We start from the raw sequence: 19,514 nt of genomic DNA, 5'->3' as shown, positions 1-19,514 counted from the left end.
GTTGTTCTGCAGAAAATTCACAAAATACTAACAATATTTAGGAAAATTATGCACTGTGCTATCATATTTAAGTGACAGTGAAAAAGGAAAGTAATAAAAAGACAGACATACCATCAATATGAAAGAAGCTCCAGTCAGAAAAGTAAACATGCCTCTTCTTTATTGTGTATGTTCCAACTTGAGAAAACACAACCTTAAAAATGATGTCACATGCTAAACTAAAACAGAAACAACACATTCTGAGATAGAAAGTTGAATGGATTAAAACCTTCAAACACTTACGAATTTTTTGATGTCTGCTCAATATCTCCACACCTTCTGTGTTCGTCCTGAACCTCAAAGTTTCTTAGGGGAGGAATTCAACAGTGGGAAAGATCTTTGGGAAATCCCACCGCTCTACATCACCTGTGACGCAGGAGGAGTTCCCAAGCCGGGTAACCTTAGACCAATGAATACAAGTCCCCCAGATGGGGCACTTCACGTCACAAACCGGTCGTCTCCATTTTCTCTCTGGGGAACCCTCTCTTATTTTACTCCGGACCACCGAGATGAAAAGGGAAGTGGATAAAAATAGATGAATGAGGTCCTTGTTAGCGGTTCTTAGTGCAACAAAGAGACTGTGTTTGTGTCAGAGTGTCTGCATTTCTGGGGTCAAACCTTTGATTCTGGTGCAAGCAACACCTTGGTAAAGTCTAGGCTCATGGTGTGGATGACAGAAAAGTTCATAAACTCTTTCAATACAAAAGGTTGCAATCCAAGGTTTGGCCACTTGATGGGAGTATAGAGCAAGAAAAAATGGAGAAGGAGAAGGAAAAATTACTGTTACCATTTGCTTAAAAATGTACCTTTCTGGTTAGAAAACATGAGTGTAAAAATTCTGTTAATACACACTGATTGTTAAATTTTTTCAGTGTTGTAATGGTCTGGCCCTGCCTTCAGTTCTTCACAGCTGAAAGCCATTGGACGTGTCACGGAAAAGCCAATTAGGTTTGTTTGGACAGTTATCACCTAAAGATAAAACTCAACCCATGAGAATATTAAGCTGAACTCATGACTTGGTAAAACCTAAACACATCACACACACATGAGCACAAAGTAACATCCACATGATGTGGCCGTCACTAATGACACAAATGAAACGACAAACCATGTTTTCTGCTGCTTTAAGTTATGTATTTGCAGAAGCGGCTGAAATATTTATAGGTTTATTGTGCAACGAGATGCAGAGATACATTGTTGTCTTCCAAATTGCAAATTTCCAGCTTTGACTTTTATTCAAAGGCGCTATGCAACATCAAAACTATGAATTTCTTTTGTTTGTTTCATGAAGCTTTTTGTTAACCAATAGGATGCTTGTTGGTTAATTTTATTGCTTGTGACTAATGAGTAACTCCAGAAACCAAAGGGAGTGGGTGTGGAGATGTGCTCATAGAGTAATAAAGGAACGTTTGCCAGCTGTCATGGTGCACACAGATTCTTGATAAGTGAAGTGAGAGCTGACTTTCTGACAAAACACTTAATAACATAAAACTGGATCCTTAGAAAGTGAGTACATAATGGTAAGTCTCATTTTGTTTCACTCAGTTTAGTTATGCTAAATTCTTAGCATGCTATTCTTTCTTGATGAGAAGGCAAATGAATAAAACATGACAGATTTTCTTTCTCTTTTACAGCAGATGAACACCTGAGTGCTGAAGAAGTCCTGAAGTTTTGTTTCAATTCTTGCTGTCATGATGTCAATGAGAAGCTTCACTTTTCTGATCATCTGTTTGCCTATACTGATGTCACTGTGTCCTCTAAATTCAGGTAAGATTAAATAAATTGCCCAAAGTAGCGCCTTTGAAGTATGAAGTCATATATATATATATGTATATTTTTATAAATTAAAACATGTGAAGTGAGTGCTTAGAAAAAGTAGGTGTCCTCAAATGTATATATTACTCTGCAGACAAGCTTTGTTTTAAATGACAACTTGAAGGTATTTCATATTAAGAAGAATTAAGAAGAAGTATGAAATACTTATTCTACTTTACCACACAAAATGTACAGGTTTATTTGTTGTCATTTGTTTTTATGTGTTGTTTACCTGAGTTAGTACCAACATCTGGCACTATTTTCATGCCAGTAGAAATGCATTTAGAAAAATCACACATTTTATTAATGTTTGCTGTATTTACAGATGTGTAAGTTCTTATACAATTGTTTTGTTAATTTTCTATAGTGACAGATGTATTCTGAGCCCAATAATGATTTTTTTTGAGTCTTCATTAATCTTTTCTGTACGTCCTTTCAGCAGCCAACTCTGCCAGCACCAGCCTGTGGGGAAAGAAGTTGGCGTTTAATGGGCCTCCATGTTTGTGGCAGCTCCACCCGGAAGTGAGGGTTCCAGCTCTGATGGATTTGAGCGTCTGCATTTGTTTAAAACGCACCAGTTCAGCACAATGGACAGGCTTTCTTTATAGATCTACAGAACGGAAAGAGCTGGGACTTGAAGGCAATAATTCACATTTAAAAATTTGGCTTTTTGGAAAACAATACCAAATAGATCAGGACCTCTCATTAAAGACATGGCATTCCATCTGTCTCACATGGTCTGGTAAAAACCAGAAGCTGATGGTGTACTTAAATGGATCTAGTGTAAAAAATAAACTTTTTTATTCAGATGATGCACACCAACAGCTGGCACCAAATGGCACTCTCACTCTGGGCGTTTCTCATAGTGTTCTCCCTAATGGTGCACTGAAGCCGGAGAGCGGTAACAACTTGCTAGGTGAGATAGGTTTGTTCAGGATGTGGGGGAAGGAGTGGAGCGCTGAGGAGGTGAGCAGCCTGGGTTGTGCAGACGGAGATGTGGTGAGCTGGGATCTGCGGCAGTGGAAGAATGACTGTCCTCCTGTCCCCGACAACAATCTAACCTGTGGTAGATATGGGATTTTATTTTTACTGATATAACTGTTGATATAAGTCTGTCTGAAACACTGTTTCTCATTTTCTTCACTAGAAGCTAAACTGTAATCAACTGGGACTATAAGGGGGCAGTATTATGTAAAATCAAACATTTTTGAGCTTTACTTCATGTTATAATGTTATTCCCCCATCAAAAACATACCTGGAGTCTTGTTTTAATTATTGGATGCATGTTTGAGAAATCCTTTAAGCTCCATGGAAACCATTCAGCTCCTTCAGACTAGCCAGCAGAAATTAGCAAACACCTAGTGGCACTGCACATCTGCTGAGCTCATTATACAAGCTATTTTTCAGTGAAACGCTGGTAAAACGTTGCTAAAGGGTTAACAGAGGAGCCATGTTGTGATAACTTCCTTAAGGTGGAGTTTCAGAGAGCAGGAGTTTTTAAAGTGACAGATGCCCAATTTCCAGGTGTTAAATTACAAAGTAAAGTCATATTTGATATATATATATAGCATTTTTCTAACAACTCAAGTTAGGAAAGTTACTTGATTGTGCTATAAAATGACACTATGTGCTTGGAAAACACAATGCTGCTCTTATACGTGATAAACCAACACAAATTAGATTAGAATGGTGAAATGAAGGAAAAGTTATAGTTTCAAAATGGTTTTTAATGTAAAAAATAACTTGCAGTCAGCCAGAAAAAATACTTTGAAGTTTGTAGATGTAACGTGACAAAGTGCAGAAAGGTTTAAGAAGCATGATTACTTTAACAAGCCTGCAAACCTACTTTTTGAAATCACTCTATTTCGCTGACTTTGGAGTCAAAGAAGAAATATTCTGACTTCTCTAATTTCGAGGTTCACAACCCTATTAATGGATCTAACATGGTCCTTTTCTTTCTATTTTTAAGGTTGGTCGAATTACAAAATCAAAATGTGGGTGACAGTAACCAACCTCAAAAGTCCTGAAAACTGCTCACTGGCTCTGGAAGGAATCACAAGAAACTGGGTACAAACATCTGCTGTCTCACTGTTTCCTGTCACGCATGTTGATATGGGAATCTAAATGTAAAGACATTGAGCACATTTTCAACCTATTTTCAAGTCTTATGCTTTGTTTTTAAAGTGCATGTATAGTGGGAAGAAGGGTGTAAAACTGATGGAGTTTATGATGTAACTAATAGAATAGAATAAAAACAAAAAAGGTGTTCCTCAATGGGGAAATGCACAGTAGCAAAGTGACCAGTAAATGATTGGCCAACTATCTGGAGGTGAAATTTGGATGATCTATCAACACCCTATGATAGCCTTAAATTATTCAGATAATTTTTATATGAATTACTGTGAAAAACATGACCAAAGTCTCTCCTTTGAGTCAATTTAGGCCTACAGTTCTTTAGATAGTGTTTTATCTAGAATCTAGTTTCTTCTGTAATGTCCTGGATTAGTTATTTATGCACTATTTGAGTAATTTTGGCAGACCAGTCACTCCTGGGAAAATACACCAATGATTCATGTTTTCTCAATTTGTTAATAATGACTCTTATTATTGTTCACTAGAGTCCCAAGGACTTATTTTTGTAAACCTTTTCATATTGATAAATTAGAAAATTTGTTTCCTTAAGTCAGGGCATGACTTTTACGTTACTTTTTAAAATCCTTTGTCCTGCTCCATGTTATTAGATGGGTATTAATTAGATGATTTTTCGATTCTGCAGGTTTGAGAGTGATTAAGTCAAGCAAAAAAAAGGCTTTCAAAAATTGTAGTTAATAAAAAGTCATGACTTGGTAAGAGATTGACTAGTTTTCACATAGGTTTTGGATAGCTTTTGCCTTAAATTAATAAACTTCAAAAACCTTTTCTTGTTCTTACTCTGGTTATCTTTGTCTAATAATAAAGCTGTTTAAACATTTGAAACATTTAAGAAATCTGTAATATATTAATTTAAGCCAAATATATTTGAACGCCATTGAAAAGCAAGGCAGATATGTAATAGTGTGATGGGTCAGAACTAAAACAGTATATTTGTTGAGTATCTTATCATTTTCTGTTTTTCAGCTTGTGAACATTTTCCCCAACAACATTTCTGTCCAAGACATTTACGTTTCATCTCAAAGGTAACATATTTTCTCTTTTCAAACTGCAGTCATGGAACAACTACTGTAGTAAAAGTACACAGAATAAGGTTTTATAGATTTTTATGGTTTGGTTTACCTGACATTTGCAGGAGGTTTAATGATGGTTTCATTTTGTAGTAGGCATATAAATCTATGGTCTAGATTTAGCTAAATACATAATCCAAAAAAATGTTTAGTAGTAAAACCTCTTTAAAATTATGTGTACAAAATGTGCTAAGGAACAAACAAATAAAAAGCTGACAGACTTAAATTTGACCCATCTGTGTTCTCTACAGCCCAAGATGCGAAGTGCACCTAGACGAGGTATGCCCTTAAATAATACATGTTAATGAAAACATAAATAGCTAAATAATCTTCTTTTTCTTAAACAAATTGCAAACATATGTCACTTTTAAGTAAAGATTTCCAACTGTTTCTGCTTTGTAGGATTTGCCAAAACAGTCTAACCGAGTCTGTAAGAAATGGTGAGATTGGCAGAAAATATAAAAATAAAGTGCTGCTTGGTATAAGTATGTATTTATATATATATAGTCCAAACTAGTTTGCATAATTTGTTTACATGCTCTCATATTTCCCCTCTTTAGTTTCGGCTGTGAGGTGTATGTGAGCGTGGATCCTGCTGCAAACGTCAAAACAGTTCAGACGGACATTTCTGCCTTGCTGAGTACGAACTTCTCTTTCAACTTCCTCACCATAGAAGCTGGTCATGACAGCATCGCCGTTCTTCCTGCTGGTGAGCCCATGTCTTCCAATACGCTGCAGATCACTAATCACACCCAGCAATCACATGGGGGATTATTAATATTAAAGGGAATGTTGATTTAAGCACATGCAGTAACTGCTTCACTTTTTTCAGTTCTGGTGTTTTATCAGCATCATGTAATGTTGTAATGTGGCTGAAATGTCAACTCTGGATATTGACCCTTTTCACGTGACGTCACGCTCTTCAGAAATTTGCCCGCTCCTCCTTTAAAGCCAGTCTAAAAACAGACATCTGGTAGCCTACAATCGCTTTTATTTAGCTGATTTCACTGTAAAGATAGTCATTGGGTGCTGCGCAATCGGCTGCATAAACAGAGAAGGATAGAAACCAAACTTGTGTGTTGGAGCTATTTATTCTTTAGTTCATTATCCATTTGAATTTTGTTAGTTAATTCTTAAATGTATATTTTTTGTATTATTTACAGAATTTATTTGCAGGTTAATAATTGTTGATTCTATTTATCTTTTGTTTTTGTTATTTTTTCTTATTTATTTATTTTTTTAAGTAAGACAGGAAGAAATGTGGGTCAGTCCACTTTCTATAAGTGTAGATTAAGGACCAGCAGGCATTTGGGTTTGGGCCTATGGTTTTTACCAGAGCAAGAGAGGTAGCATGAGAACAAAGGAAAGTTTGAACTCTTAAATTGTTTGCTGAAATAGGAAAATAAATCATCCAGAACAATCAACAAGTTTGGACATTGAACCTTCTTTTGCCTGCATACAGAAACTTGACCCCAGTGCCTAAGTAATGGCTTGATGGAACTTTTATTGGATGTTTGTTTTAGCAAACAATCGCCACTACATTGTCATTTTATTGCATATCTTTTCATGATGAAAGATGGCGGCGATGGGTAGGAACGGTCAATCATAATGACTGCCATCCCACGGATTTGTAGCGAACTCTTTTTACAAGGTGAGAAGATTAAAGTTCATATAAGTTATAAGTAAGTGTGATTAAAAAGATATTAAATATTGCATAATGCGTCTAATCACTAACGTGAAGACAATGCCACACTGTCATACCCTAACTTGTATGGAAAACCTGGTTAGCATCTCGTCTTTTGTAGGTTTTTAAGGCTACTCCAGTTTAAGGGGAAACGCTGTTTATGACAGTGATATAAATCATGTGGTGTGAATTCAGGCAAAGTCGGTATTTAGAACCACACATCAGAAGGGAGGAGGTATGAACTAGCTATTTCCAACTTTTGCTAATATCACCGTCTATGAACCCAATCCAGGTGTGTTACCTTCACAGACAAATTAGTTCGACTCGAACAAGTAGAAGCCATGAATAAACTGCCTAAAACAACTTTGGAAAACAATTTCATTTGCTCTGTTCAATACTCCCGTCCCTCACTTCCAACGTCCATCATGGTGCCTTGAATGATTAAGTGACGTAGTTGTAAAGGGTCAATACATTAGACTTCTGTTTTCATGTTCCTTTGTTGGGTTGCTTTCTGGGTGAATTCCCAGACTTTAAAAAGCTGCATAAATGATGCAATTTATGCAGCTTGATCTCCAATCAATATTTTTTAAAATATTCTTACATAATGTGCTACAAGAGGATTTGGATAACTTTTCTTTTTCAGATATCTATTTTGATGAATCATTTTCTGTCTTTTAGTGATTTCCCCTCATGTGACAAGACCACCACCAACTATTACGCCTTCATTAACCACCTCACCATGGACACAAAAATTCACAACCTCAGGTGAGGTTGTGAATTTTTTTTTTTCCTGAACTTTAATAGATGTTAACTTTTAATAATTGTGTTTAATTTTGTTTACAGAAAAAGGTTTAACGGAGACCACACCGAATAGGCCTGCCAAGTTTTCAACGACGGGAAAACCTGTAGATCGCACTGTAACAGTTGGTTAGTTCTCCATAAAAAAACATTTACAGTTGAAAAAATAGAGTGTAGAAATAGATCTCAGATATCTTCTTAGTGGCTAACATTAAACATTTCAATATGATTAGGATCTTTAGTCTTTCATTTGTCTTTAGTCAGAAGCTTCTTCAAATTAGCTGCAGTACAAACCGCTACAGGAGGTCGTTCCAACCATCACCATCTGCAATAACTAGATTAGATTTTGAATTTTTTAATATCAATTAAAACAACATTTAATTTCCCTTTGGGATCAATGAAGTATTTTTGAACTTGAATTTGGTGAATGCAGAAAATGTTTTCTTATATTTTCCAAATCTAAAGTTTTCATGTTCTTAGTACTAGGTAATGATTTGGTAGAATTACTTTTGCAACTGTACATGGTAGGAATTTTCCCAAAAGCTTCTCATAGCCTAGTTTTCTGGGTTTTTGTCCCACTTCTCCTGACCGATATGCGGTAACACATATAGAATAAACAGCAATTTTTCCATATGTGATTTTTTTTTTCTTACTGAAGAAATGTAGTCAACTTAAAACTGTGATGTATTTAAAAATATTTAAAATATAAGCATAGAGCGTATAATGTAATCTCTTACATTTTTCTCCTTTTGCAGTCATGCCAGATCAGTTTTTTCGAGTTAATTTGACCTTAGTCATAACAGGAATCCAGTCAAAGCCTACAGACATCATTGAAGAATGGGTAAGAACATTAATATAATCACTGAGAAAAATCATAATCGCAAAAAGATTTTCATTATCCCTTTTTTCTTAAAGCTGCAACAAAAGCTTGAGACCAATAACAGTTTGAGTGTGGTGAATCTTGTCATAAAAGGCGGTTATGACAGGTGGGTTTTCCTTCAGTCTTTGTGTACGATTAGCATTCTGGTTTTTAATATTTTAAATTTGGCTCCCTCTTTAACTGATACATATTTTACAGGAGCATGGGAGAGTACACTGGCTTACTGGTAAGTATGCATCCCAGTAAAGAAACAAGACAAATCACATCTTCAGATGGAAATTTTTATCAATCTGTTTCATCTAAATGAAGCAAAATCTCTGCTTTCTTGTTTTCCAGACTCCCATCATCAAACAGAATCAGTATGTGAATAAAAGACAATCTGCTGTTTTTAGCTTATTCTCATCCTTTAGATTTATTGTTTAGTTTTATGTATGTGGCCTTCATGCTAATCTTTTATATTATCGATAGATACAACTGCACCTTCCATGTTCAAGAGTATCAGAAGAAAAATGTGGCTGAAGTTGAGCAATTAATTTATTCTGCCTTGACATCAGAATATGGAAACATCTCTTTTGCAATTCAGACAACAAATATATCAATCAAACACATAGGTAAGCTGTGTTTCTAAAATAAACAGTATTTTGCAATAGTATCATACCATTTCAAGTTTATTTTTATGGCATTATAGTAACAAACTTGAATGGATTTTATTTCTATTTTATGTAACAGATACATAAAAGAATGTAGTTTCAGACTGTAACTTTATAAAATGTTTTTTTTTTATGTAAAAATAATCTAATTGAAAGTGACATGCTGGCCTCATGCAGTCTAATCCTGTTATTTCTTCTCTTTTAGAGCCAAAAAGCTGTTTAGAAGAAAAAACCTCATCATTTTATGGGCAATATATTTGGCCAGAAACATTTCCACAAGTCACTGCAGAGATGCGATGCAGGAAACCAGCATCGAATCGAGCCTACAGACTTTGGTAAGAAGTGGCCAGACTTGGTTTGCAGGGGAAAATCATTGTTTAATCTGATTTGTACCAGTATTTTGATGCAAATGAAACATAATAAGATGTTGACATGCTCTGCAAAAAGCTTTTTTCCTAGAATGGAAAGCATGTGTTTTATAATTTTATACAATATATTATTGACTAAGCTGTGATGAGGGTTTCAGTCATTACAAATGTTTATTTTGCACTCGTGTACAAAAGCTGATAATATTTTGCACTTGCTATCTTTAAACTGAGACCCTACAGCAAATACCATAACAGTCTGCTAATTAAAGAGCAGAATGATCCAAACTATCCCCTCAGCCATTACAGCTCCATCTCTGCCATCCTGCAGCTTGAACAGGAAATCATTTTATAGAACATGAATCATTACTGTAATTAAAGGCTTCAGTATCATGCACTATTTAACGATATTACTGTGCAATGATGATTTTTATGGTCTGTCAATAAATGTTGGGTAGATGCCTACTGAGTTCATAATCAGCAGAGGACAGTTTTATTATTATTAATGCTACTGTACTTTACAACCTTCAGTCAAAACGTGTAAAAATGCAAAACAAATTGCAAGTTTTCTTCTTTTTTTTTAGTAAACTACACATTGAAACTGATACGACCAGCTGGGATAATCCTAATATGACAAACTGCAACAAGTTTCAGACAATTTCAGACATCAGCAACATTACAGTCACACCTGGTAAGAGAATCAGCCACACACACTTTCATTTATTCCTATAGCTAAAACAACATGGTCATAAATAACACACATACAAATGATTTTTAGATAATGCAGCAGAGGTTGTGGACATAATTCAGGACCTCGTAGATGTTCAGCTCAGTAATAACTCCCAGCTGTCTTCCTCTGAGCTGGGATTGGTGATGGACAAGCTAAGTGAAGTGGTAGATGTAAGCATCATCGAACCTAAAGTTGGCGTTGACATTGTTAACATCGTGGCCAACATCCTGCTTTCTGAAACTGACGTCACACCAGTCACTGACATGTAAGGAGAAAGTGTAATATGCTCAATTTTCTATATTACTTTTCTGTGACTTTTTAATTTTTTCCCTCTTTCATTCTTTGGGAAAGTGTCCTTGATCTTACAGACCAGATGGGGAACAGTATAGAATTTCAAGGGGAATGTACAAATATCACATCTCCTGCGCTTGCCCTTTCCATGATTAATGTCGATCCAGATCAGTTCAGTGGCCTCACCTTTGGTGTGTCTCTGTCATCCTCAACGAACCCTGAGGTAAGCTGGTATGATTGTAATAAGACTGTCACTCAATACACTTCAATTATCTACAGCTCTGGAAAAATTAAGTGCACTGAACCCCATTGAAAACCTCCTGGTTATTCACCAAATATTGATTTCTGAACTCTTGTTGAGTTAAAACATTAGTATTGTTGTTTCTAAATGAATATGAACTTGTTTTCTTTGCATTATTTCAGGTCTGAAAGCACTGCAACTTTTTCCTTATTTTGACCATTTCTCATTTTCTGCAAATAGATAAAAAAATTTCAGAGACATGTTGTCAGTAGTTCATAGAATAAAAGAACAATGTTTATTTTACTCAAACATATACCTATATAAAGGAAAATTTGAGAAACTGATTATTTTAAGTGGTCTCTTAATTTTTTCCAGAGCTGTTTGTGCCTGCATGCCAAGAATTTGATCTACTCATAGAAATGTAAAAATAACACTGTTTGATCTCATGATGCGTCACACAGACATTCTGTCTGCACCAATGAAAATTAACTCACATCAGCATGATGAATGCTTGACGTGGCTCAAACAGGAAGGAAGATCAACTCAATTTTAGATTAATGCAGCTAATATTTTTGTGAGCGTGTGCGCGCACATTTAACCTTCATCCATAGAAGGTCAGGTAGTCATTAAATGTAGAAAAATAACATAAATGAAGAATTGTTACAGCCCCCTTAACAACAACATAATCTGGCAGGTGTGACGTAGCAGTAAAAACTAATACAGTACATCAAATAGGTAGAGGATAGCTCTCCCTACAAATAAACAAAAGCTCCCTTTCTAACCACAAAACAGGAGTGAAGGAGACTTTAACCACAACTCCAGATAACTGATATTGGCTTCCAACGTGAACCAACACACTTCTCACTTTTAAATGTACATATTCGTTTAAGGAATTACACCAAGCTGTATAAGTTTATGACAGCTACGGGCAAGTTCACTGCAGTACAAGCCCAGGGGAAGAAGAGGCGTGACACTTTGTGATGACGCTCTTTATGGAATGGCAGACAAGCTACAACACATCTCAGCTGTGGCAGCAAGGCAGCTCTGAAACAAACGAAGAGAAGAAGAAATCCCTAGAGGTCAAAGATGATAAAAGGCATAACAACAAAAAAGTTACCTACTCTTTCCTGATTCAGTAGTGCAACATTTTACACTCTTTATACAAGCACTGGTGCAAAACAAAAGAGGTTTTCTAAGCTGTCGGTGGAGATAAGAAAATTTCAGCTAAAATGGTTTTAATGGTCTTTCTTACTTTTATTTTCTAGATATTTGTTAACCAGAGCTTTGTCAGCAAACCACTTGCAGAAACAAGTGCGACTATTTCCTTGCCCGCTGAGATCAACAACTTTTTCCCACCTGGAGTCAGAAACACAACACGAGTGCAATTTCATTTTTATGGAACGCCCAACCTCTTTCAGGTGATTTATTACCTATTTTGATTCTCTTATTAAAAATAAGTTATGAATCAGCAAACCATATATACAGCCCTGGGAAAAATGAAGAGCCCACTGCACTGAACCGCATTGAAGTCCTTGTGGTTATTCCACCTAACATTGGTTTCTGAACTCTTCCTGAGTTTAAACATTAGTATTGTTGTGTCTAAATGAATATGAACTTGTTTTCTTTGCATTATTTCAGGTCTGAAAGCTCTGCAACTTTTTCCTTGTTTTGACCATTTCTCATTTTCTGCAAATAAATACTAAATTCTTGCTCGGAATTTCAGGGACATGTTGTCAGTAGGTCATAGAATAAAAGAACAATGTTCATTTTACTCAAACATATACTTATAAAAAGTAAAATTAGAGAAACTGATTATTTTAAGTGGTCTCTTAATTTTTTTTCAGAGGTGTATATATATATATTTAAAAATCACATTAAAGTGAAAACATTTTGTAGACATTTAAGCTCTTTCTGATGGCTTTTACTTAAGGTCTAAGGTGCTATTTTTTAGTGAAGTGTATTGACTTTCTGAAGTTGCTGAGCAACCTTTTCGTTTTACGTCTCTGGCTTACAGATCTAATAAACAAGTGACGCGGCTTTTGCTATCTTTGGACAGAGACGGAAATGTCTTCTTATTTCAGGCTGTGCTAGCCACACAAACATGATAATAGTCTCACTATCGTTAAGAAGACAAAAGACAAATTATGTATCAAACATAAAAAACATTTAGATTTACGTACAATTTTTATCTTACTATATTAAATTTACGTATCGCAAAAAAATATATTGGTGAAGGATATTTTCTACTGATTACTATAGTGACCAGTGCTGTGTTTTTATTAACAGGACCCCTACTTAATCAATGAAAGTGATGGGAATTGGACCTTAAACTCCTTTGTGGTTTCTGCCAGCGTTAATAACAGCCAAGTTATCAACCTGCAGGAACGAGTGGTGGTGACCTTCAAGCACGAAGAAACCAGACGGGTATAAACATTACTTTTTCGTTTGTCAGCTATATCAAAGATTTTCTCTGTTTGCTTTGACATGACTAACATTTGCCTCTGTTTACAGTCAAAGTGTGTGTTCTGGGATTTCCAAAAGTACAGTGAGTTGATCTTTGCTTATTATCTTCTGTGTGTACAGTTGGATTTACTGTAATCGAGTCTTGTTAGGGAACAACTGGGATTCATAAAGGTTTTTTACTGAGTTGATAAGAAGGTTTGATAAAAAGGATGTTTGTGTGTGTTCATGCTGGCGCGTGTGTGTGTGTTGTGTACTTTCAGGCAGCCTTGGTGGTTGGAGCAGCAGCGGCTGTGAAACCCGTAACATTTCCCCTCATCAGACCAGCTGTCTCTGTGATCACCTCACACATTTTGGTGTCCTGCTGGTGAGACATTACTGAGCATTTATAAATGAACCCAACAAAAACAACCTCCTGCACCCAAACTATGAAAACAATAGAGAATACAGATGATATTCATCTCTATTTTTCTTCTTTATGTTTGAAAGTTTGCATAGACTAAGACAAAGATCGCTATTCCTTTAAGCAATGTGAAGGCCCAACACTGTAAAACATTTTAAATTGAAAGTCCACCTGCTGCCTTGAAAATGCAATTTAAGTCAACAAGAAAATAGTTTTTGTTTTAACTCAGAAATTAAAGTTCACAAAGTTGACTTAACAAGAAACAAGAGTGTAAACATTATGTTTTAAGTGAATTAATCTTGAATTGCGAGTTTTAACTTAATGCTGCAGTTTAAACCAGATAATTATTTCACAATATGCCAGAGAAAAATCTACTCATCTATTTAAAGAGCCACATTTCTCTATTATTTTACTCACAATATCAAGTGAAAATAACTACTTATTTTACTTTGGAATAATTTAAATTCTTGTTTCAAATTGCATGAACATAATTTCTGATCTGATAATGAATTTTGTTAAACATCACAATGAATTCTGCTCAAAAACATTTATTGTGATCAGGACATTATCCTCAAGCATTAAATCAACATTTGCCTTAATAACACAGGAGTCAGATCAATGTAGCGCAACATTTCAAACTCATAGCTTTCCTGTGTAATATCATGGAAAAATCTAAAGAAATCAATGGAAATAAAGAAATAACTTTAAGAATGTTTAATATTTGTAATGTAATATGGGCTGAAGAAATCAAAATGAAAGTGTTTGGCAACAACGGCTATCACTACGTTTAGAAATACAAATGATTTTGTTAAAGAGTGATTTAATGTGTGGTGAGTGAAATAAAATGTTTGGCTCTGTTTGTTTCTTTGAGGATGTAAGCCAAGGCCCAATGGACCCCGAAGATATCCGGATTCTCACAATAATCTCTTACCTTGGTTGTGGTCTTTCCTCCATCTTTCTAGGAATCACTTTGCTCACCTACCTTATTTTTGAGTAAGTAACAACCAACACATTTTGTGACATTAACTTTTACTTTTGCGTGAGGCCAGCAGCAGTTTATTTGGATTTAAAGTGACAAGATGCTTTAAAAAAACTCAATCTGAAAGGAGCTACAATTAGATAGAACTCATCAGACTAAAATCACATTTTCTAAGAAAGATTGTGCAAAAAATGTAATGAATATGTTTATATTTTCTAAACTATTAAAGAAAGCCTAATATTTCACCTTTAAAATTCTACCACAGCTTAGCAGACTTGACATTTTTGTACTTTTCTCTCAGTCCTCCTAAATAACAGTTAACTTGTACAGTTTTTAATGATTGTTCTAGAAAAATGGTTACCATAAAACACAACTAGTTGTTATAGGTCTACAACTGAGCTTTTGAGATGTTTACCTTTCCTGTTTGCTAGTAGCTAGAAGAAATTAATTTTGTGTCACGTCCTATTTATTCCCCCTGGAAACAGAAAGGCATGGTTCATTTTTCTTCTCATCAGATTAAAGTGGAATAAATAAATACATAAAAGCTTTTTCTTGTTAATAATGGTGCTATTGATAGGTTTGCTAAAACTTTTATTTCCTCATAAGTTTCCTCACTTTATTACTTAAATTATAGGTTGTTTTTTTATCTTTCAGTGTGATTTCATTATGATAAAAACAAAAACAAAAGAAAACTTTTTGCATATTGTTCACATTGGTTAACATATTTACCCATATCTGAATTTTAGAGAAAACTTTTTTTTTTTCCCCTGCAGAAAGTTGCGTCAGGACTATCCATCTAAAATACTCATCAACTTGTCCGCTGCACTGCTGGGTTTGACCATGTTCTTTCTTATCGACTCGTGGCTCGCATCCTTCTCCAGCTATGCATTGTGCATCACGACAGCTGCTTTCCTCCACTATTTCCTCTTGGCTTCCTGCACCTGGATGGGCTTGGAGGCCTTTCACATGTACTTCGCACTGGTGAAGGTTTTCAACACCTACGTGCCCGCCTATTTACTGAAATTCTGCGCTGTTGGATGGGGTAAGAAAAAACTTAATTTAAACTTTCAATAACATTTTGTAGAGTGGAATTTGCTGAACAGCCATGTCAGGAATCTAGTTTACTCTCTTTCAGTTTTCTAGCAAATAAACTTTGAGTGAGAGATTTGATCTGGTGTTTGGGTTTATTCTTGGACTGTTTCAAATTTAGTTATGTTTCAGTCCTATTTCTTAAAGTACCAAAATCAATCAGAAATTGAAATTGTAGTAAGAAATCCTGCAATTCAAGTCTGCAGGTTTGTGTGAGAGGAGTAAAAACACATTTTAAAGGGGGGAATATTACTTAAAAGTGACTTTTTTTTAGATTTACATTGTATTATAATGTTATTCCCTCATCAGAAACATACCAGGAGTGTTGCTTTGATTCTTTCATGCATGTTTGAGAAATCTTTTAAACTCCAGTGGCAGCGATTCAGGGGTGCCTAAAACCCAAATCAAGCGTCAGCCTCAACACAGCACCCCTCTAGACTAGCGGCAGCAGTGTGTCTGTTGAGCTCATCAAATTAACTACTTCTCGGTGCAAAGCTCCTAAAGAACGGTTTGAAATGTAGCAGTGTTGTTATGATGGGCTGAAGCAGGATTGTCCAAAGGAGTAGATGATTCTTATGGTGCGTTCACACCAAACGCGTTTTGTGCATCTAGAGCAAAATGTCAAAGTGCACACGAGTCTAACTTGAAGCTTCGGATGCGTTTGTGACGCGTGAAACGCGCGCTGTGTGAACGCACCATTTAAGAGACAGAGGCCAATTTCAAGGCATCAAATTGTGACGCCAAATTTCTTCTAATTTGTGTTAGAAAACTGAAGGTAACATGAATGAAAGATACATAACCAGCCTTTAAAATATTCTTATTTCTTTTTTTGTCTCATTTTAAGACAGCTTGCAAGAGTATCATAATTTGACTCTCTTCTGCTTCTACAGGTATTCCTTTGGTGATAGTCAGCCTTGTGCTCGCCATAGATAAAGACACTTATGGAAGCTTTGTTCCTGAACAAACAGGAGTGGCGCTTGAGTCCACTGAACAATTGTAAGTCCAGCAGCAAGGAGATAACACAGACATTGCATGGTGTCTATTTCTTTAACTACAGAAAACTCCAAATTACTTTTTCTCTCTCCATCTCCACTCCCACAGCTGTTGGATTCAGAATAACATTTTCTACTACATCACAGTGGTGGGATTTATTCTCTTCATCTTCTTGGGCAACCTGGGCGTGTTCGTCGTGGTTCTGATCCAGATCAAACAAATGAGGGCCAACAAACCGCTAGTCAAGAGCCGCAGCACGCTGCAGGACTTCAGAGCAGTTGTCGGCCTCACTGTCCTGCTGGGCCTCACCTGGTCGTTGGGCTTCTTTTCATTCGAACCAGCACGAGTGGTCATGATGTACCTATTTGCAATCTGCAACTCTTTTCAAGGTAAATATAAGTTTGTTGGATTTTACTGCACAGTTATTTTTATCAGTATGTGTAATAATAAGGTATCTTGTTGTTTTTGTCCAGGATTTTTTGTTTTTGTGTTCCACTGTTTGATGAAGGAAAATGTGAGGAAACAGTGGAAAATTTATTTGTGCTGTGGACGTTTCAGGGCTAATGAAACCTCAGGTATTTTCTTCTGTTCTGCATTTGATTCCCACAACAATCGTGTGTTTTCAGTGTGAATAATTATTCTCTGTTGTTCCTGCATTCAGACTGGAGCCGCTCTGTAACAATGGACGTTCGTAACAAAAAGGGCAATCTTGTCAAATCCGACTCAGTTCACTCTGACAACACCTCCTCCACCAAGTCACTGACTCCTCCACGTAATCTCCAAAACACTCACACCGCTAGGTGGCAGTAGTGAGCTTCTGAAGCAGGAAGACAAGATCAATCAGTCACAAATTTGGGTACAAATAATTTTTTATAATGAGCAGGGAGAAATCACAAAAAGCACATTTCTGAAATGGTACTCAGGATTTTTTTTTTACTATTATGAACATTTCACCTTAAAGTATTGTCACATGTGACAAGTATACACTGAAATGAACTAGGTCTAATTAATTAATTTCATAGAAAGGTTAGGTTGGCAATAGTAGAGGTATAAAATCTGCAGGGCACTTTCAAGGATTTCAAAACAAGACAGAGAAACATTTTTATATATTGTTACATCTTGTTATATATTTTACAGAAACTGCTGCTCATTTGTTCTTTATCTCTGTATGTTTCCACTAAAGACAATTTTGTAAACTGTGCTTGATTTTAATTTTTAAATAAACTATTTATTTTAATTTGATTTTATTTACTGAGAACTAATAAGCTCGTGAGAATCAGATATCTTTTTTATCTGTATTTTTAATTTTTGGTAGCAAGATAAATTTGGGTAATTTAATGTGAATGCATATCAAAATTTAACTGCAGCAAGATTATTTTTGTAAGACGTATCCTGTGTCATTTTTATTGCTAAAATAAAAATGTGATCATGATCATCTTCTGCTTGACTTGGAGTTCTTCATGTTTAAAATAAATAGATAAAATTTATGGCAAAGGTACAACTTTGAAATGCTAAAACTGACTAAGAAGGAATCTATATTTGTTTTAATTTTTTAGAATCTAAACCTTAAATTGGATGTTTTTCAGTTTTCAGATTTATTTATATTTTATTCTGAACAGAAACGTACTTTTACTTATTGTTCTTTTTTCGGTTTCAGATTAGTTTTTACCTCTTTAGAAAGATGGGGAAAAACTTCAGCCATCATAAACTTGAATGGCATTGCAGAAGTATTTGTGAAATTGTTAAATTTTTATAATTTCAAAATAAAAATGTTAAATATCTGCTTGTATTTATGTTTACGTCCTCTACTCATGTATCCCTAAATAAAACAATAAAGCCTAATGCAGCTAATTTCTCCCAATTATACTAATTTAGTTAGATCAGTTGACTAAAGTAGGTTTTACAGTTTTTGTAGGTTTCTCAGCTCCTGTATTTTTCCTGTAAAGCATTTTAAATTACGTATGATAAGTGCTGCCTTATTTAGTGCCTGTATAATATACATCTGGAGCTACCGGAGAGCAGTTTAGCTTAGCATGGGTGTCAAACTCCAGTCCTCGAGGGTCGCTGTCCTGCAGTTTTTAGATGTGTCACAGGTACAAAACACTGGAATGAAATGGCTTAATTACCTCCCCTATTGTGTAGATCAGTTCTCCAGAACTTTGCTAATGACCTAATTATTCTGTTCAGGTGTGGTGCAGCAGAGGCACATCTAAAAGTTGCAGGACTGCGGCCCTCGAGGACTGGAGTTTGAGATCCCTGATTAGAGCAAATTTGTGTTTTTGAATGGCTGCAGTTCAAACTAAAAACCAGCTAAGCATTCATGGTGTGAAAATTGATCATTAGGGATGATATCAATACGATCTGATCAAGTTTGAGGAAGGTTATCTGGGCGACTTATTTTTGTTTCTGAAATCTTTTCACTTTATAGATGTGCTTTGCTTTGTGATCAACCCAGAGCCACATAAAATCCCGATAAATTACATGAAACTTTGTTGTGAGAGAATTCAAGGGATGTGAAGTTTGTTGCAATGTTCTGTTTTCAATCCAGTTGGAAAGGAACACCTGGTCCACACCAGAACATTCAATCCTCTTTGGTTCTTCAAACAAAGAGACAGAAAATAAATGAAACTTCAGAATTTGTTTAAAGCAGTTTCCGTGAATCTGACGTTCTAATTCAGCTGAAATCTAAGCAGAGCGGTTGTTAAACTGTGCAAACCTTTCTGCCAGTTTGAACCAGGAATGTTTTGACTGAGTTGCGGTTCGGGCTCCTGAGGAACCTGCTGGATAGCATTCTGATCATAGCTGTAACCCTCCCCAGCTAAATCATCCAGTAAGTCTGCAGGCTCTGTGAGTAAAACGCTTTCTTTGCGAAGAAG

The 19,514-nt window shown here is 35.7% G+C and overlaps 1 protein-coding gene across 3 annotated transcripts; it reads left to right on the top strand.

The window, feature by feature from the left end:
* The first annotated feature begins 1,453 nt into the window (after window positions 1-1,453).
* Window positions 1,454-18,066, top strand: LOC102225088 (adhesion G-protein coupled receptor G4). 3 transcript variants are annotated; one of them, XM_023328300.1, is made up of 29 exons: window positions 1,454-1,559; window positions 1,674-1,806; window positions 2,297-2,920; window positions 3,824-3,921; window positions 4,972-5,030; window positions 5,327-5,354; window positions 5,478-5,515; window positions 5,636-5,784; window positions 7,438-7,524; window positions 7,603-7,686; window positions 8,313-8,398; window positions 8,473-8,543; window positions 8,636-8,663; window positions 8,774-8,796; window positions 8,906-9,048; window positions 9,293-9,422; window positions 10,037-10,143; window positions 10,231-10,447; window positions 10,534-10,696; window positions 11,980-12,132; window positions 13,001-13,138; window positions 13,226-13,259; window positions 13,438-13,541; window positions 14,449-14,570; window positions 15,330-15,598; window positions 16,536-16,641; window positions 16,747-17,027; window positions 17,112-17,213; window positions 17,300-18,066. In XM_023328300.1, exons 2-29 carry the CDS (start codon window positions 1,731-1,733, stop codon window positions 17,446-17,448), a joined length of 3,669 nt encoding a protein of 1,222 aa, XP_023184068.1. In that variant the 5' UTR covers window positions 1,454-1,559; window positions 1,674-1,730; the 3' UTR covers window positions 17,449-18,066. The 3 variants fall into 3 exon arrangements, with proteins under 3 accessions (XP_023184068.1, XP_023184066.1, XP_023184067.1); XM_023328298.1 differs by having other exon boundaries at window positions 2,294-2,920; XM_023328299.1 differs by having other exon boundaries at window positions 1,457-1,545; window positions 2,294-2,920.
* The last annotated feature ends 1,448 nt before the right edge of the window (window positions 18,067-19,514 follow it).

The sequence above is a fragment of the Xiphophorus maculatus genome, chromosome 23 (assembly GCF_002775205.1).
Source record: "Xiphophorus maculatus strain JP 163 A chromosome 23, X_maculatus-5.0-male, whole genome shotgun sequence".
In the NCBI taxonomy this organism is placed as follows: domain Eukaryota; kingdom Metazoa; phylum Chordata; class Actinopteri; order Cyprinodontiformes; family Poeciliidae; genus Xiphophorus; species Xiphophorus maculatus.
Note: the sequence above shows the minus strand (reverse complement) of the source record. Positions and strands in the feature narration are given on the sequence as shown.

What these genes read in the sequence shown, in the direction of transcription:
- LOC102225088 (XM_023328298.1), top strand. Translation starts at nt 1,731, where the DNA reads ATGATGTCAATGAGAAGCTTCACTTTTCTGATCATCTGTTTGCCTATA. An exon ending in TATATCAATCAAACACATAG is followed by an intron (nt 9,049 to 9,292) that starts GTAAGCTGTGTT and finishes CTTCTCTTTTAG; the next exon opens with AGCCAAAAAGCTGTTTAGAA. An exon ending in CAACATTACAGTCACACCTG is followed by an intron (nt 10,144 to 10,230) that starts GTAAGAGAATCA and finishes AATGATTTTTAG; the next exon opens with ATAATGCAGCAGAGGTTGTG.